The following is a 16,727-nucleotide window of genomic DNA, read 5'->3' on the forward strand; positions in this document are numbered from 1 at the left end:
TGGCATCTGATGGGCAAGGACGGAGCCTTCCTGAAACCCCCGTCGGGGAGGTGGGTGATAGGACAGCGTCTGGGAAACATCTTGCTTGGCTCTTTGGCCAGGCAAATGAGCCCGGAGTGCACTTACAAGTGCCTGCGCCTCCCCCGCTTGTCACCTCCTCCACTCCCCGATAAATTCCCAGGGCCGGCTGTCCTGCAGCCGCAGCAGCTGCATGCTCCTCCGCTCCCAGCCCTCGCTGAGGATGGAAAAGCAGGCTCGCAGCTCCTCCAGGGAGCCCCACAAGGGAAACAGGGAGCCCACGGACTCGCAGGGCAGGAGAGAGAAGGGGGGGAGCAGAAGAGGAGCCAGCAGGGACAGGGAGGGGCTGAAGAGGGGGAAAGCCACGGAGGGCACGAGCCCCCCGGAGACACACAGGAGGGGGCAGAGCTCCACGGTGGTGGACGTGGATGAGGTGGTGCCTTTCGACGAGGAAACAGAGGCAATGGCGCTGCTGGAAAGCGAGCAACAGGAGGAAGGTAGGTTAGGAAAGGGCTGGCGAGCAGGGGCATGGAGGATACCGGTTTGTGGGGCACTGGGGTCCGATTCTGCTCTGATCCCCGGGTCCTTGTTTGCACCAATGCACAGAGCAGGTGCAATCAATTCCCAAAAGGGCTCAGCACCGGGCCCTGGGCTAACCCGGCTGCTCCCGGACACCACGGCCCGTTCCCTTTCTCATAAAGCAACACATTCAGCAGCAGCCGCCCTGCCTCCTCCAGTGCGGCTCGCGAGCTCCACAGCCTGGCGGGCCCCGTTAGCCCTTAACCCGGAGGCGCACAGGGGGTTAGTTACCACCCTTCGAGGGAAGGACGTTTCTAGCCGGAATTGGTCCCCAACTGGCTCACAAGCCCAGAGCACATCTGGACCAACCTATTGCCACAGATTACAGCCATTTGTAGGGGCAGGGACTCGGCACAGAGGGGAGCAGGGGGCTGTGATGTGATGAGCAAACCTCTTGGTGTCTCCTCTTTCACAGAGTGGCACCTATAGGCACAGGCCTTAGCCAGAGGCTCGATCGGGTCAGCCTGGGCATCACGGGGATAGGCAGGCATGGCCAGAAGCAGCAAAAATCCTTCCCCGGCCCACCTGCTTTGCTTCTCTCACCCTGAGGGTTAATTCTCCACAGCCGCCTCCTTCCTCCAAGGAGCTCTGGCTTGAGGGCAGGGAGCGGCTCATTGCTACAGCCAGGAAACCAAGCCACACGGCCAGAGCACGGCTGCAGATTCTGAGGGCACCTGCCAGGGCCGGCTTTACCATGAGGCGAACTGAGGTGGCCACCTCAGGTGCCAGACTGTGGGGCGGTGCCACTAGAACCCAGAGTGTAGAAAATTGTGTCTGCTGCTGGTGCAGATGTAGGTAGCAGAGCAGCCCCACGAGAGGAGCAGAACAGGAAGACGGCAGAATTGAGACCTTTCCAAGTTTTGGCCCAAATGAGGCGGTAGGGGGGGCCTCATTTAAGCTCCCCGCCTCAGGTGCCAAAACGTTGTGGGCTGGCCCTGGCGCCTGCAATTCAGCATTTCTCTGGTTCAGCTTGTTGCAAGCGGAAGGGCCAGCTGCAGAACTCAGACACCGACTCTGCTGCCTTCGAACTGGCCTTCCTGCAGAAAGCCCTGAGGGCCAGGGGGACTGTAGTGGGCAATGGAAGCAGGGAGATTACACTCACCTTTGGTGAGAGCACGTGTCACAAGAGGGCGCCGTGATCCAAGCGTTTCACCTTCAGGGCTGTGCCTGCAACAAGCGGGAAGCCAGCTGGCTGCTGGAGCCACAGCTTTTAAGGAGGTGGTTCCCAAACTTTTCGGCATCACACCCCCTTTTTGATTTTTGAGAAACCCTCATGCGCCTCCCACCCCCCAATAGCAGCAAAACTTGCTGGCTGTGTCTAGACTGCATCCCTTTTCCGTAAAAGGGACACATCGCAATTGCAAATGAAGCGGGGATTTAAATCCCCCCCTGCTTCATTTGCATAAAAATGGCTGCCGCTTTTTTCCGGCTCGGAGCTTTGCCTGAAAAAAGCACCAGTCTAGACGCGGATCTTTCGGAAAATAAAGCCTTTTCCGAAAGATCCCTTGCTCCTCTTAAAATCAGGAATAAGGGATCTTTCGGAAAAGGCTTTATTTTCCAAAAGATCTGTGTCTAGACTGGCACTTTTTTCCGGCAAAGCTCCGAGCCGGAAAAAAGCGGCAGCCATTTTTATGCAAATGAAGCAGGGGGGATTTAAATCCCCGCTTCATTTGCAATTGTGATGTATCTAATTTGCATCCCTTTTATGGAAAAGGGATGCAGTCTAGACACAGCCGTTGAGCAAAAAAAAAAAAAAGGAACTGACTGGGGCCGAAAAACAAAAATAGCAGCGAAACTTAGGGGGGGAGATTGATGGGGGGCGGGGTCGCCTCACACCCTTCCTCCCCGGAATTTCTTCACGCCCCCCCAGTTTGGGAAGCCGTGTTTTAAGGCAGGCAATGGGAGCCGGAGCAAAACCACTGTGGGGAGAGGGTGGAGTCAGCATCTGCTCAGCACATCTACTGTATATTTGAGAGTTTGTCTGTCTGTCCAAGAACTCCTCCTCCTGGTAAGAGCTAGGACCCCCACATTTGTATGCAGCTTCCTCTGGTCATAACTTAAAGCAAGGTCAAGGTCTGCTTGAGCCAGGGTATTGGGATGTGCCCAGAATGGGATTGCGTCTCACCAAACGAGACAGAAAAGAATCGTCAGGCAGGTGAAAGGAGATGGCTGGAGTTGACCTTCCCACCCGGGACTGCTCCAGCCCTGAGCCTCCCACCCTCCAAGGCTATGTCTACACTCGCGGCTTCTTGCGTGAGAAATATGCAAATGAGGCCAAGCGTGGCATATCGCCAAGCCTCATTTGCATACCTAATGAGCCACCATTTTTTTCAGAAGAGGCTCTTGTGCCAGAAGGAGCTGTCTACACTGCCCCCTTCTTGAGCAAGAGAAAGCCTCTTGCGCTATGCCGATTATTTTCAGGAACAACGGCATCGTGCAAGAGGGTTTCTCTTGCGTGAGAAGAGGCAGTGTAGACAGCTCCTTCTGGTGCAAGAGCCTCTTCTGCAAAAACGGCGGCTCATTAGGTATGCAAATGAGGCTCGGCGATATTCTACGCGTAGCCTCGTTTGCATATTTCTCGCACAAGAAGCCGCGAGTGTAGACATAGCCCAAGTGCCCTTTAGGGAGGACTGACTGTAGCTTAGAGGACCAAGCACCAGAGTTGTAGGCAGTAAACCTGAGTTCTGGTCCCAGCTGTGCTACAGAGTGGGAGAGAGAGCTCCCCTATCCGGGAAATGGACAGGGAGTTTCCATAAGTGTCATTCATTCCTGCCTGTGAAGCCTGCACAGAATGCCCAAGTACATGAGAAGTGGCCAGTGCCAGCTGTCCCCAAAGGGAGTGAACTGATCAGGTCAGCAAAGTCCTAACAAGAAAGGGGCATTCAGCATGTGCCATTTCCCAGGGGCTGCCTGAACTAGCAGCTCTTGGGTGATACCCCTCATGTCGCCCATTCCCAGCCTCTGATAAACAAAGGTGAGGGACATCTTTCCTACCCATCCCGGCTAATAGCCATTGATGGACCTAATCTCCATGAATTGATCTAGTTATTTCTGGAACCCTGTTAAAGTCCGGGTCTTCACAACATCCTCTGGCAAGGAGTTCCACAGGTTGACTGTGAGCTTCATGAAGAAAAGCTTCCTTTTGTTTGTTTTAAACCTGCTACCTACTAATTTCATTTGGTGACCCCTAGTTCTTATGGTACGGGAACAAGTCAATCACTTTTCCTTATTCACTTGCTGCACACCTGTCATGATTTTATAGACCTCTGTCATATCCCCCCTTACTGTCCTCTTTTCTAAGCTGAAAGTCCCAATCTTGTAGGAGCAGGTAAGTTACAGGTTTAGGACAGTTGAGATGCCAGTTTTAAAATGATCTTTCTCCATCCTGTACCATCCATTAGTTAATAAACCTCTGGACTCAGAGGTCAGACAACCATTCTTTCAGCCTAAGCCAGCTGGAGCTGCCCTGAGCATTCGATTTATGGGTCGATATTAGCCTGAGTTCCCTGCGTTCTGGTTCCAGATGACTAAGGGGGACTTTGCTTAGAATGGCTGAGAGGAGAGTAGCTGGTAGCTGACTCTGCTGCCCTCCTGGAACAAGCTCTGACTTTGTCTGGTTCATGTGTCCAGCTAGGGGGGTGGCTCTCATGCTCATGGGCAAAGGAATCATCCCGAGCACACTGATAAAAGCTTTGTCCCCAGCTCACCCGAGGAGCAACACCACCTTGACCCCAGAGCTGCTGGCTCAGGTGGCCCCCTGGGAAATAGAACATGCTGAATGCCCCTTCTTCGCTGCGACTGAATATTTAAAGTGTAGACCCAGCAGTAGTACCTGGTCAGCACTGGTTCCTCGTGGTGGTGAGGGACAGTGTCCCCTCTAACATTTTCCATCCCTGAGCAGGTTGAATTTTCTTTTGGTCAGATTGAAATTTCTTATGTGCACCACTAATATTGAGGGAGTGTGTGTGTGGATGTGCACCACCAATACAAACATAACACACACACATTTTAAGCAGTCCATGTATGAGGAAGAAAATATATTAAAACAAGGGATATTTAACAAGGAGCAATGCGTACGATATTTAATATGAAATCAAATAAAGAAAATTAACACTACGCTTGGAAAAAAACAACAAATGGTCTGGTAGCACTTTATAGACTAACAAACCATGTAGATGGTATCATGAGCTTTCGTGGGCACTGCCCACTTCTTCTGATGGGCTGAAGAAGTGGGCTGTGCCCACGAAAGCTCATGATACCATCTACATGGTTTGTTTGGCTATTAAGTGCTACCAGACCATTTGTTATTTTTTTCTGTAACAGACTAACTCGGCTACCCCCTGAAACTACTCTTGGAGTACATGTATCATCATCCTTTCTAACAACTCAAGCTAGTGATTGTTACTTCTGACTTTTAAGAGCCAGAACTCTTCCCCATAGCAAAGATCTGGCTTTACTGCAATACAATATACCACATTAATTAGTAACACAGGATTTAAAACAATCATTAAGATCAGAGTTTTAGAAATCTGCAACATTCCAAACAAATTCTTTTAAAGGAATCTTTTTCTTTCTTATCTTAAGCCATTAACACCTATGCAAATGAGTCCTCCTAGTGCACACACATACCCCATGCAGCCTGCTTCCGCCTCCCCCTCCAACCCAGACAGACAAAGAGGACTACAGCGAGTCAGACACCCCAAACAAACTGCCCCCTACCTCCACCTCACTGCACAGATGCCAGCACCCATGCACCTCCTCTTTCCCCCACCTATCTCATGCCCCTTATCTCCCCCTCCCCTGGAGGCTTGAGAGTGCTGAGTTTCTGCCTCTCTTGCTCTCCTCCTGCAGATGGGACTCTACAAACTCCCCTTCCCTCTGACTCTCTCCCCCTCACCGCAGCCACTTATTCCCTGCTTTTTTCCCTTTTCACCTGCTCTGGGAGCTGCTCTGTTTCAAGCGCAGAGCAGCTCCATTTAACTGCTTGCTTAATGAGATGCCCCACCCCCCTCCGGTCAGCTGAGTTCCCTGCCTGTGCGGGAGCTTTGAACTTCTAAGCAGAGCTTAGAACACAGCTGCACGACCATGCAGGTGCGCAGCTCACAGGGAACGTAGGTGAGAGAACCTTCTGCCCCAAAGAAGTCACACATAACCGAGTTTTACCCCTTTCAAGGCAGGCCCTGAATGCCGACTCCAGCGTCTTGCTCAAATTCCAGCCCCAGGGATTACAGTCTGCCCGTCTCCGAGTAGGTTTTGATGACCCGCTGGAAGCTGGATTTCTGACCACGCAAGCAGATGCTGTTGGGTCAGTAATGTGGAAATAGGCCCCTGCTAATGCATTCTCTCTTTAGGTCTGGCAGCTTCCAGTCGAGGCATCTGTGAGTGGCTTCTTACCGTCTTGTCCCTTCTCTTCATCATATTGACCTTCCCCATTTCTGTCTGGTTCTGCATGAAGGTGAGGCAATGCGTGGAGCGCCTGACGTTGCATCCTTATTGTGGCATTTTAACATCGGTTGTGCGTGCAATGTCCTTGCATTTTAAAAAAGCAAATGGAAGACACAGAAATGCCATCATGTGGCAGCGAAGTGACACCCACGCAGGCCCTCGGCAGGGTCAGAGGCGTTATATCTACCACTTGAGCTAATGGAGTAACCGACAGCAATAGTAGATTGTTATCCTCTGGATGGCGCAACACTAGAGGGAGATGAGACACCTACCAAGTGGTTTCCTGGGTATTTGCTCCATTCCCGGCTGTGGAGGGGAGTGTGCTCTAGTGGGCATGCTTCTGCCCATTCCCCTTCAACCAGGTCTTACCTCATCCCTACCCCTGGCTCCGTCCCAATTCCATCCTCCTCACCCAGCCAGGCCCAGTGTCCACTCCTCAGGCCTTTCATCCCAGTCCTAGTCTCCTTTGCCCCGATAGTCCCAGTTCCCTGCTCCTCCTCCCATCCATCTCTGTCTCCTGCTCAGCCTCCTATGTCCACAGGCCTTAACCCTCCCACTTCCCAGTCTCCCACCCCAGGCTCCTGGTCCAATCTGAGTCCCTTCCCTAGTCTGACTCCTTGCCCCGTGGCTCAGCTCAGCCCTGTCTCCCCTCCCCCACCACACTGTGCCAGGCCTACGTTTACCCCTCCTCCCCATTCCCCAGCTGGTCTGTCTGCCTACTCCCACCACTTTTCTCCCCCAGTTCCCTATCCTGGTTTCCTGGCACAGCCAATCCACGTCTCCCCTGACCCCAGCTTACAGTCCCAGCCATTCCCCTACCCCCCAAACACCCCTTCATCCCAATGCACTCGCCTCACCTCTCGTCTGGTTCTCACTTAGGGTGGCCAGATAGTTTCACAAAAAATACTGAACACCGTGGGAAAAAAAAAAGAGTCACGGCCCCTTTAAATCCTCACACACTCAAACACTCCCCCAGCCTCTGCCAGACGTGGCAGGGGAAGAACGTCCCAAGAAGCCTTCGGTCTGAGAAAAACAGAAAATACCGGACATTTTACGTGTCTGGTATTTTCTCTTTTTTTTTTTTTACCGGACACGTGCCACAAATACCGGGCTGTCCAGTCCAATACCAGACACCTGGCAACCCTACGTGAGTCTCACTCCCTCTGCGTTTAATTCAAGTGGCTTCCCTCTCCATGTTGCCTGGGCCTAGGTCACGGAGCGCACCAAAGAAACCGGCCCCCTTCTCTCCGTTCCAGCCGCCTGGCTCAGGCCACAGTTGCAATTGCCACACGGTGGCTGGGCCGACTCTCGGCCAGTGTAAATGGAGCTGGGGGCACTGGGGGAATGGAGCGACACCAGCACACGGCAGCTGGCTGGCTCCGCACAGTTTGCCTTGCCACTGTTTTCCCCAAATTCTCTTCTGATGCTGCCGCTGTCCCTCTAGAGCCCCCGCCCCCTCCAATTCCTGCCTCTCTGTCTCCCCCTGCAGATCGTGCGGGAATACGAGAGAGCCATCGTGTTCCGACTTGGGCGCCTCCTTCCTGGAAGGCCCCGAGGGCCTGGTAAGCAAATCATCCCTTGCTCTCCCCAGCAGGCTCCGAGGGGGCTGCCAACGTCCACGTCCCCGTTGTTCTCAGGGGATCCCCCCCTCTCAGTGCCCTAACCCTCTCATCCCACCCACCACGAATGTGCATCCTGCCCCAGGCCACCCTCTGAGGGCTTAGCCCAGGAGACTGCAGGGGGTGGATCCGCCCTTCTCATCTCCTTCCCCCCTCCCAGTGATTGGCCTCACTCCTGCCCTCCTCACTCTCTCACCTACCAGACCTGCTAGTGGCCGGCAAGGAGGGCATTGCCCTCTGCAACTGCCCCAGGCAGGCAACTGGCTCCTTCCAGGGCTGGCTGCTTCTAGTGCTGCTGCAGCCCCAGATGAGTGTGGTAAGAGGCATCTGGAAATCTGGTGCCCAGGGCCTGTGGCTCCCTCGTCCTCGCCGTGCAGACCGAGCCAAGAAAGGAGACGGCCTCTCTCGGGAACCTGGCTTTGGTTTCTCTCCTGGCCATGGGGCAGTGGCAGCTCCTGGGGGCCCCCAACACCCGTAGGTCTCCAAATACTGCCAGATGCTGGGATCAGGTACATGCCCACTGCTTCCCTGCCCCCTCCCAGCCATGAGGAAGCAGAAGAGCAGCCCCTTTCCCACCCCCACTGCAGACTGTGGTCGCCTCCTCCCACAGGGCCAGGGATCAGTCTCTTGGTGAACCTCCGCAGGTATGTGACATGAGCCACTTGCTCCATCCTCACTGCCCAGGGGTTAGCTGCCTGGAGAAGGGCGAGGTTGTGGTAAGACCCTGAGGCCCTGGCACCCCGCTCCTCTAAGCCCCCACTGTGAGGACTCTAGACAGCCATGGGTGGCCAGGGAACCCCCCAGGGTCTGATGCCTCTGCCACAGTTTTGGGAAGCGTTTATTTCCATCCTCCTCCTCCCCCCGCCCATTCCTGCAGCAGGACCCTGGACAGGTAGAGACGCTGAAGCTCTGGGCCCTTCTCTTGGTCTCTGTCTTGTCCTACATATCAAGTTTACTCCCATTGGGTCAGACAGGGGACTTTCTTCCACAGCACCCAGTCGCACGCCGCTGCTCTCTTTCTCCCCTAGGCCTTTTCTTCTTCCTTCCCTGTCTGGATACATACCACAAGGTAGACCGTCGCCTCAAAACCCTAGCAATCCCCTTCCATGAGGTAAGCCGGCTCCCTTCCACTTATTCCCTTGCATCTCTAGCGTTAGACTTTCCTCTGACGGGTGAGATCCATTTGCTCCCATGTGGGAGGGAGGCATGAAATATTACACCCACCTGAGCGTGCTCAGCCCTGACGTGACCTGCAGCCAGGGGCTAGTGTCGGTCATTCGGCCCTGAAGCAATAAAAGGGTCCCATTAGCACCCCGAGAGTTCCCAAAGTGCGTTACTAGCTTGCGTTACAAGGCCAGCACAGCTGAGAGGCAGCCAGCCCTGGGCAAAGGACACTAGCCGACTGGCACGCAGCACGATGGGCAAGAATCTCACGTTCTTTTCTTAATCAAAGCTAAGTATCTAGACTTCATGGCTGGGCGGAAAAGCCTGCTAATATGATCAAAAACGCACCCTAAAGGCACAGAAAATAGAAGGCAAAAATCATAGCATTTTTAATCTAAGTTCATGATTTTTTAAACACAAAAAGCAGGTGACACCACACTAATGCCCAGCACAACACAACACACTACTGCACAACACAGAACACCAAACACAACTAGGTAGGGTTGCCAGATACTTTAAAAAAAATACCGAACATGGCAGAGAAAAAATTGGTTGAGCAAATAAAAAAAAATTTTCTTCTCCAGCCTTCCTTCTCGCAGTCAGATCCATCACCCTCCGCTTCTCTGCCTAGGTAGTGACCAAAGACATGGTGACCGTGGAAATAGATGCCGTCTGCTACTACCGGATGGAAAATGCCTCGCTCCTGCTAACCAGTGTGGCCAACCTCTCCAACGCTGTTCAGCTGCTGGTGCAGACAACCATGAAGCGCCTGCTGGCCCATCGATCCTTCAGCGAAATCCTCCTGGAAAGGAAGAGCATTGGTCAGGAGATGAAGGTATCTCTGCATGGAGGTGGGTGGCTTGGGGTGGCAAAGCACATCAGCCTTTCAACACAGTGGCTGTGTCTAGACTGGCCAGTTTTTCCGGAAAATCAGCCGCTTTTCCGGAAAAACTTGCCAGCTGTCTACACTGGCCGCTTGAATTTCCGCAAAAGCACTGACGATCTCATGTAAGATTGTCAGTGTTCTTACGGAAATACTATGCTGCTCCCATTCGGGCAAAGTCCTTTTGCGCAAAACTTTTGGCGAAAATGGTAATCGGGGCTTTTTTGCGGAAAAGCGCGTCTAGATTGGCACGGACGCTTTTCCACAAAAAGTGCTTTTGCGGAAAAGTGTCCTGCCAATCTAGACGCTCTTTTCCGAAAATGCTTCTAACGGAAAACTTTCCCGTTAAAAGCATTTGCAGAAAATCATGCCAGTCTAGACGTAGCCAGTGTGTAGAAAGGGCCTCGTGGAAAGGCCTATGAGACGCCCACAGCGATCAGACGCAGGGATCGGTAGTGGCATCAGGTGGCTTGCTGCCCCCGACGGAAGGCGGCCGTGTGGGGGTTACACTTGGAGCGCCTTGGACAAGAGAAGCGGTCGGAGGGCAAAGTGCTTGGGTGAAATGCATCCCCGGTGGGCTGCTGTTTCTCTGCCAGCTGCAGCCAGCCCAGCTGTTGAGCCATGAGGGGGAGGGGCTCAGGACAGCAATCCACTCTGGGAAATGATCAGCTGTCTAGATTCAAATGACCTATACAGGGCCAAATACGGCCCTGGTGTAAGTGCCCCCCTCCCCTCCCGATTTCTCTGACGTTACGCCACGGCTGGATTTTTTGAGGCAGCAACGGTGCTCCTGAGTCAACAAACTTTTCCAGGACCAGGAACTAATCTTCCTGAGCCGTGGGTAAGACCTAGAAACCAAAGGCAATGACGATGCACGTGGCAGCCTATCTCCTTTCCCTGCCCTCTGCAGGGATTTCCCTTCATGTCTAACCTTTAGAGACGCTGACGCCATTTAAATGGAAGAGTTTTTCTGTGGTTTGCACAAGTTACCCCTCCCAGACCCAGCCCTTCTCCAAGCGCCCTTGGGCAGTGACCCAGGTGAGCCTGTACTGTCTCTGGTTTGTGAGTGCCGCACACAGAGCCGATGGTCAGCGTCTCCCCATCTCTCCAGGTCGCCTTGGATGCAGTCACGTGTCGTTGGGGAATCAAGGTGGAGAGAACAGAAATGTAGGTAGGAAGCGTGTGAAGTGGAGACCCAGCAGGGTACACAAACCTCCCCCGGCCCCTTTGCGAACTTTGCGTGCTAATGTCTGTTCTGCCTGAAGATCTAGCCAAGCGCCACCTCTCCAGTGCTTTGATACCCCTCTCCCCTCCGCATCCAGATCTTCTCCTTTGCCCAAGTACTCAGCATCTCCACTGATGGAGCTGCAAAACTTCAAATGGCACAAAGTGCTTGTGTGTTTTCCAGGCACCATAGCAGGATAACAGCATAGTGCCACTGATGTTGTCAGAGCTACATCCATTTACACAAGCTGAGGTGTAAGGTTCACAGCCTGGTTCCAAAGGAGAAAAACAGCTGGGCTGATAATAGCCTTCGTCCAAGAATCAGAGTCCCTGGGAAGGCCCAATTGACTCCAGTGCTAGGTGGGTCCAGCCCCGCAGGGTGGGAGATGAGTTGGGCTGGGAAGTCTGAAATCTGAGCTCCAGGGGGTTTTGCACCCTGCCTCCCCCCCAGGACGGGAGTCCCTGGGGCGCAGCGTCAGGCAGGCTGGCAACCTGGCGCCCCCACGGCCTGGCGCTGCCGGTGGGCGTGGCATTCCAGGCGTCACTCCCGTCTCTTCCTCCTGCAGCAACCACGTGCGGCTGCCAGCTGAACTGCAGCAGTCCCTGGCGGTGGAAGCAGAGGCCCAGAGACAGGCCAAAGTGCGGGTAGGACACCAGTGAAAGCCCCATAGCGCCATGCTGGTCAGCTCCCAGCCTGTGGGACACAGACCCTATACACCACCAGGAGAGAAGATTCCCCACAGCTGGCCTCACCTCCACTGGCTGAGCTCCTCCCCCCACCCCCCTTCCCTCTCACAGCACCGCCCCTCTGGACCCTGCAATGGGAAAGGCCCCTTCCCTCCCCCCGTGGGGCTCTACCCCCTGGGCGGCACTGCCCAGGGCCCTCCACCGGCTGCATCGCCAAGCTTCTGTCTCTTTGCAGCAGTCCTTATATCAGGACCAGTGGCGCCCCCTGGTGGCTGAGTCCAGGACCGCCTCTGCCACTGCCCTGAGCAGACAGGCCTCCTCCCAGGACAGGGCCGGTTAAATGCTGGAGCCTGGTGCCCGTCTCCCAAGCCTTGGCCTGGCTGCCCTCTCCTTTGCTTCCTTGCACAGTTGTGATCCCCAGCAAGGCTCCTCCGCCCTGCCCCAGGGCCCCATGACGGGCAGGCTGGGAAACCCGGCTTTCAAGAGCCGCCCAGGAGGAGTCAGGTCCCTCAGCGTGGTCACCCTGCTGCAGCCCCAGCCTCTCCACAGAGTGGTGGTGGAGCTCCGGCTGCAGGGGCTGTTCTGCTCCGGCAGGGGCACTGGCCATGGGAGAACTTGCAGCTACTCCAGCCCAGCATCTTCTCTAAGACTCGCTCAGCTCCCATCAGCCAGCCCCCGCCGCCCCGGCCAGCCCCAGTGGGGCCAATCCAGGGTGGAAACAGCTGTGTGCTGCCTTGTGCTGCAGGTGATCGCTGCCGAGGGGGAGAAGGCTGCCTCCGAATCCCTGAAGATGGCAGCTGAGATCTTAGCCGGCTCCCCGGCTGCTGTCCAGCTCCGCTACCTGCACGCGCTGCAGTGCCTGTCTGCAGAGAAACCGTCCGCCATCGTCCTCCCTTTGCCCTTTGACCTAATGACTCTTGTATCCACGGCGAGCCGCAGCGCCGGCCTTCCTGCCAGCGCGCCCAAGCACCCGGAGGCGCCGAAGGACAAGACGGACTCCCCCATGCTCTAGAGCCACACTGGGATGGGGCTGCTGCGCTGCTGGCCACTTCTCCCTGGCCACTTCCCTTCAGTAGAGCACCACGGTCTGGCCTGCACCGGGCCCCAGCGGGAGCTGCGGAGGGGGGTGGGATGGGAAGGGAAGCAAGCAGGGGCCTGGGTTAGAAAGTGGGCTGAACACAGAGATCTGCATTGGAAGAACATTCCCATCCAGTGTGGGGGCAGGGGTGGGAGCTCGCTCTGCCCCTCCCTGTTTCATGGCTCCTTCTGCTCTGCCGTGCCGAGGAGCAGAGGGATGGGATAGCAGACTGCACCCCTGAACCCCTGCGCCGGAGCCCTCCCTGGCTTCTAGCATCCCCACTACACCGGCTGGACATTTGTATTTTCCATGAAAGGCCCCAAAGAATCAAACTCTCCCTTCCCAGCCCCTCCACCATGCTCCAGCTGGAGTCATTCGCGGTGCTGAAGCTGGGTGCCCAGATGCGAGGTGGCCCAACGGAGCGCCCTTTGTGCCACATCAGAGGCCGGGGACTAGCCAGGGCTCCACACGAGTGGGCGGCGCTTGAGAGCGTGCTGCTCCGTTGCTCATCGCAAAGCAGCCGTCTCCTGGAAGAAAGGCAGCTGGGGAGACGTGCAGGCCCAGGGACAGGGCGAGAAACACAAGAGCTTGCTCAGTCCCTCATGAGAGCCCCCCTCTGGGGACAGGTGCCACCCCCACAGTCTCGGTGGGTTTCGGAGCTGCCGCCCCCTGCCTCCCAGCTGTGTTAATGAACTAGCTCAGCAGGGCAGGGCGCCTGGAAACCATTTGCCTCCAGACGCCTGGGGCATCAGCTGAATAAAGTGCGTGAAAACATCTGCTTCAGATTTACGGATTAATCATTCACCCAAGGGCCGGGCCAGTCCGAGCTGCGGGATCACACGATACAGGCCGAGACACCCATCGCTCTCACTCACGCCTGCATCTTCCTCACCGGCTCACCTCCATCTCTGGCTGGAACAGCCTGCCTACCGCACATGCTCTGGCAGTGTCCCCCACCCACGCGGCCATTGATGGCCCTCCCCTCCCCACACCAAGGGAGGGGCTTAATAGCTGTTCAAGAGCTTTTAAAGCTGGAGGCTTCTCCAGCCTCGGTGCCCCCTCTGCCTGGCACGTGGAGAATAGCATCTCCATGTAATGGCCCTAACCAGTGTCATCTTAACTGCCCTGAAGCCGTGTACCCCAGTGGCTTATCCCAAACATTGGTTCATTCCCTGCTTGTTTCCCCCTACCAGCCTCCTTTGTTCCCCGGAGAGCTGGACAGGCAAATGCCAAGCAGGTAAACTGAGGCACGTAGGGTGTTCATGGAGACGCTGATACAGACAGTGCCTGCATTGTCCATCTGTGCAACCACAGCAGCACTGACTGCAAAGGGCAAACTAGGGTGGGAGCAGCAAATGGGCTGCTCCAAGGAACAGTGTCCTCCAAGATCTGTCACTTACCAGCTGTTGGGTTCTGGGCTCCCATGGCCAAACGTATGGTGCAGCTGGACCAGGGAGAGCCAATGGGCCGCACCGCAGAAAGCGAGGTGGGGCCCTTGGCTTTCCAGCTCCTTCCTGTGTCAGTGTCAGTTGTCGGTGAGCTCTGGGAGCAGCCCTGGGGATGGTACCGCCCAGGGTTTGAGCAGGAGCAGCACAAGGACACGCTGGCGTTCACCTGGCTGTGGAGTGGGGAAGGGCACAACCTGTCGGCAGGCTGACTCATATCGGCCACACTAGCTCCTAGCAGCGCCCCGTTCCCAGGAGAGCTCCTGCCTCCTGTCATCAGTGAGCAAGTGGGCACCCCCATGGCATAGCACCCCTACGCCATGCGTGACTCTGGTAGGGTGAAAGACAAGCCCCGTCATACACTGAGGCTATTATCTATACCGCCCCCCTCTTGCGCAAAAAAAGATGCAAATGAGGTGAAGCATGGACTATCGCCGTGCCTCATTTGCATAATTAACAAGGCTCTGTTTTTGTGCAAAAAGCCCCTCTTGCGCAAGAGTTGTTCTTCCTCTTTTTTTCAGGAAGAACAGCTCTGACACAAAAGCCTCTTGCGCAAAAACTGAGCCTCATTAATTACGCAAAGGAGGCGTGGCAATATTCCATGCTTTGCCTCATTTGCATATGTTTTGGCATAAGAGAGGGCAGTGTAGACATAGCCTGGGAGCCTGAAGACACAGCGCTGGGGACGGGGCAGGAGGGGTAAGCGAGCTGTATTGCTGCTTGTTGCCATCAGATGGCACCCAAGGACTGGATACAGGCAGAGTTCTTGTCCTCTGTGTCTGTGAGAGGAGAACCTGGGATCCTATTAGGGAACTAAAGAGTGAAACTACAAACCCTGGTGTGCGTCCCTTGAGGGGGGAAAGCAGGGAGATAAGAACTGCCGGGAGTCTTATAGATAACAGCATCCCGTACAGCTTCTTTAACTGGCCTATGGAACCTCCCAGACGGGTGAGGAGTCTCCATTCAGCGCTGTCCGATGGTCCCCACAACAGGCAGAATGCTCAAACCAACCAACACAACTAAGTGACATCTCTCCGGTAGGCTCTTCAATTATCTGTAGCTCCCTATTCAAGGCGATGGATCTTTCCCCACAGCAAAAGTACAGGGTGCTTTGAGATCAATCGCTGAAAAGAGCTATATAAGGGCTGGATATTAATTAATAGTTAATAATAATTATTATTATTACTAGGGGGTTGCACCCTCTGCTCACCAACCCCACTCTCTCTGGCCGCAAATTGATGCTGATGACACTGATGACATCATTCTGTCACCCGGCAGGGCAAACTTTTATATGGAGGGAGAGAGATAAGTTCCCAACCTAGCCAAACTGCTCTGGTGTGTGGAGAGAGTTCATTGCCCACCAACACTGAGTTGGAGATCACCATGTGCCCCCTCCACTGGACAACTGCACACTCAGGCTACATCTACGCTACATACTTCTTGTGCAAGAAGCCTTTTGCGCAAGTGTTTTTGCACAAAAACGTCCTGCGCAAGAGCACGTCCACACCTCAAAGCACATCGCAAAAGCCATGTGCTTTTGTGCAAGAGAGCGTCCACACTGCATGGACGCTCTTGCGCAAGAAAACTCTGATTGCCAAGCGCAAACTGGCCATCAGAGCACCTCCCTCAGGAGCATCCACACCTGCCTACTTGCACAATAGCTGTAGCACTAAAAGCAGCTATGCCTCAGAAAAGTAGGTTTACCTATGGCAGAAAAAGCCCTTTGTTCTGCTGTTTAACTGCCCATTTAACTGCTCAAGAGCTCATTTGAGGTGTGGATACTCCGCACGTTTTTGTGCAAAAACCTTGCAGTGTAGATATAGCCTCAGTGGTTTGGGATGGAAGGTCTAAGCAGTGACGTCTAGGCCATTCACCCCCGGCACCAATAAGCTCTGGCTGCTGTATTTGCAGCCCGCTTTTCACTAAGCCCTGCTTGTTGCTGACCCTCTAAGAGGAGACCACATGCTGTTGGGCTAAGACAGTTTCCAGACTGATGCCTCACTGTAATGCATCAGCATAATATAGACAAGGAGACAGACTAGGAAGTAAAGAGTTAACCCTTAAACTGGTAAAGACAAGGATCCTCATTGACAGTGAAGTGAACAGGCCAAAGCCCTGAGCAGCTTGTACTGTCATGGGCCTCCACCCCTCCTCTCTCTCCTTCCACTCTGTATGCAGCCAGCCTCCTCCTGGCTGCTGCATTCTGCTTGGGACTCCTCCTCCACCTGCCTCAAGAACCCCTTATCCTCCTGTTTCCCCCAGCACCCTCCATCTTTAGTGGTATTAGCCAGTGTTCTAAGACTAAGGAAACACTCAGCCACATGTTTGAGCAGGTGGGAAGGGAGAAATCCTGCCTGCGAATCCGTTATCACAATTTGGGCTCCATCCCAGAGCCCTACAGTTCTTAGTCACTAGCTGATCCAGGCAGGGGACCAGCCCACTGTGGGGAATTGGCTTTGGGGTATTGATTAAAATATAGTAATTGGTTAGAATAGCAATTTCTAAGCATAAATGGAAAAGAGGTGTTATGTAACCAGAATAAGAAAACAGTCAATACTGAATAAGGATATCTGTAATCCTTTGTA

The 16,727-nt window shown here is 54.5% G+C and overlaps 1 protein-coding gene across 1 annotated transcript; it reads left to right on the plus strand.

The window, feature by feature from the left end:
- Positions 1-187: 187 nt before the first annotated feature.
- On the plus strand, positions 188-12,844 carry NPHS2 (NPHS2 stomatin family member, podocin). The gene is made up of 8 exons (XM_006126949.5): positions 188-515; positions 5,949-6,052; positions 7,532-7,604; positions 8,690-8,772; positions 9,457-9,660; positions 10,820-10,875; positions 11,499-11,577; positions 12,365-12,844. The coding sequence occupies exons 1-8, from the start codon at positions 212-214 to the stop codon at positions 12,629-12,631; spliced, it is 1,170 nt and encodes a 389-aa protein (XP_006127011.3). The 5' UTR covers positions 188-211; the 3' UTR covers positions 12,632-12,844.
- The last annotated feature ends 3,883 nt before the right edge of the window (positions 12,845-16,727 follow it).

This window comes from Pelodiscus sinensis, chromosome 9 (genome assembly GCF_052426305.1).
Source record: "Pelodiscus sinensis isolate ZL-2025 chromosome 9, ASM5242630v1, whole genome shotgun sequence".
Lineage (NCBI taxonomy): Eukaryota > Metazoa > Chordata > Testudines > Trionychidae > Pelodiscus > Pelodiscus sinensis.

Bases quoted from the DNA above. Each gene is read 5' to 3' on its own strand.
- NPHS2 (XM_006126949.5), top strand. From the start codon at position 212: ATGCTCCTCCGCTCCCAGCCCTCGCTGAGGATGGAAAAGCAGGCTCGC. The intron at 7,605-8,689 runs GTAAGCAAATCA...TTTCTCCCCTAG, and splicing joins TGGAAGGCCCCGAGGGCCTG to GCCTTTTCTTCTTCCTTCCC. The intron at 11,578-12,364 runs GTAGGACACCAG...CTTGTGCTGCAG, and splicing joins AGAGACAGGCCAAAGTGCGG to GTGATCGCTGCCGAGGGGGA.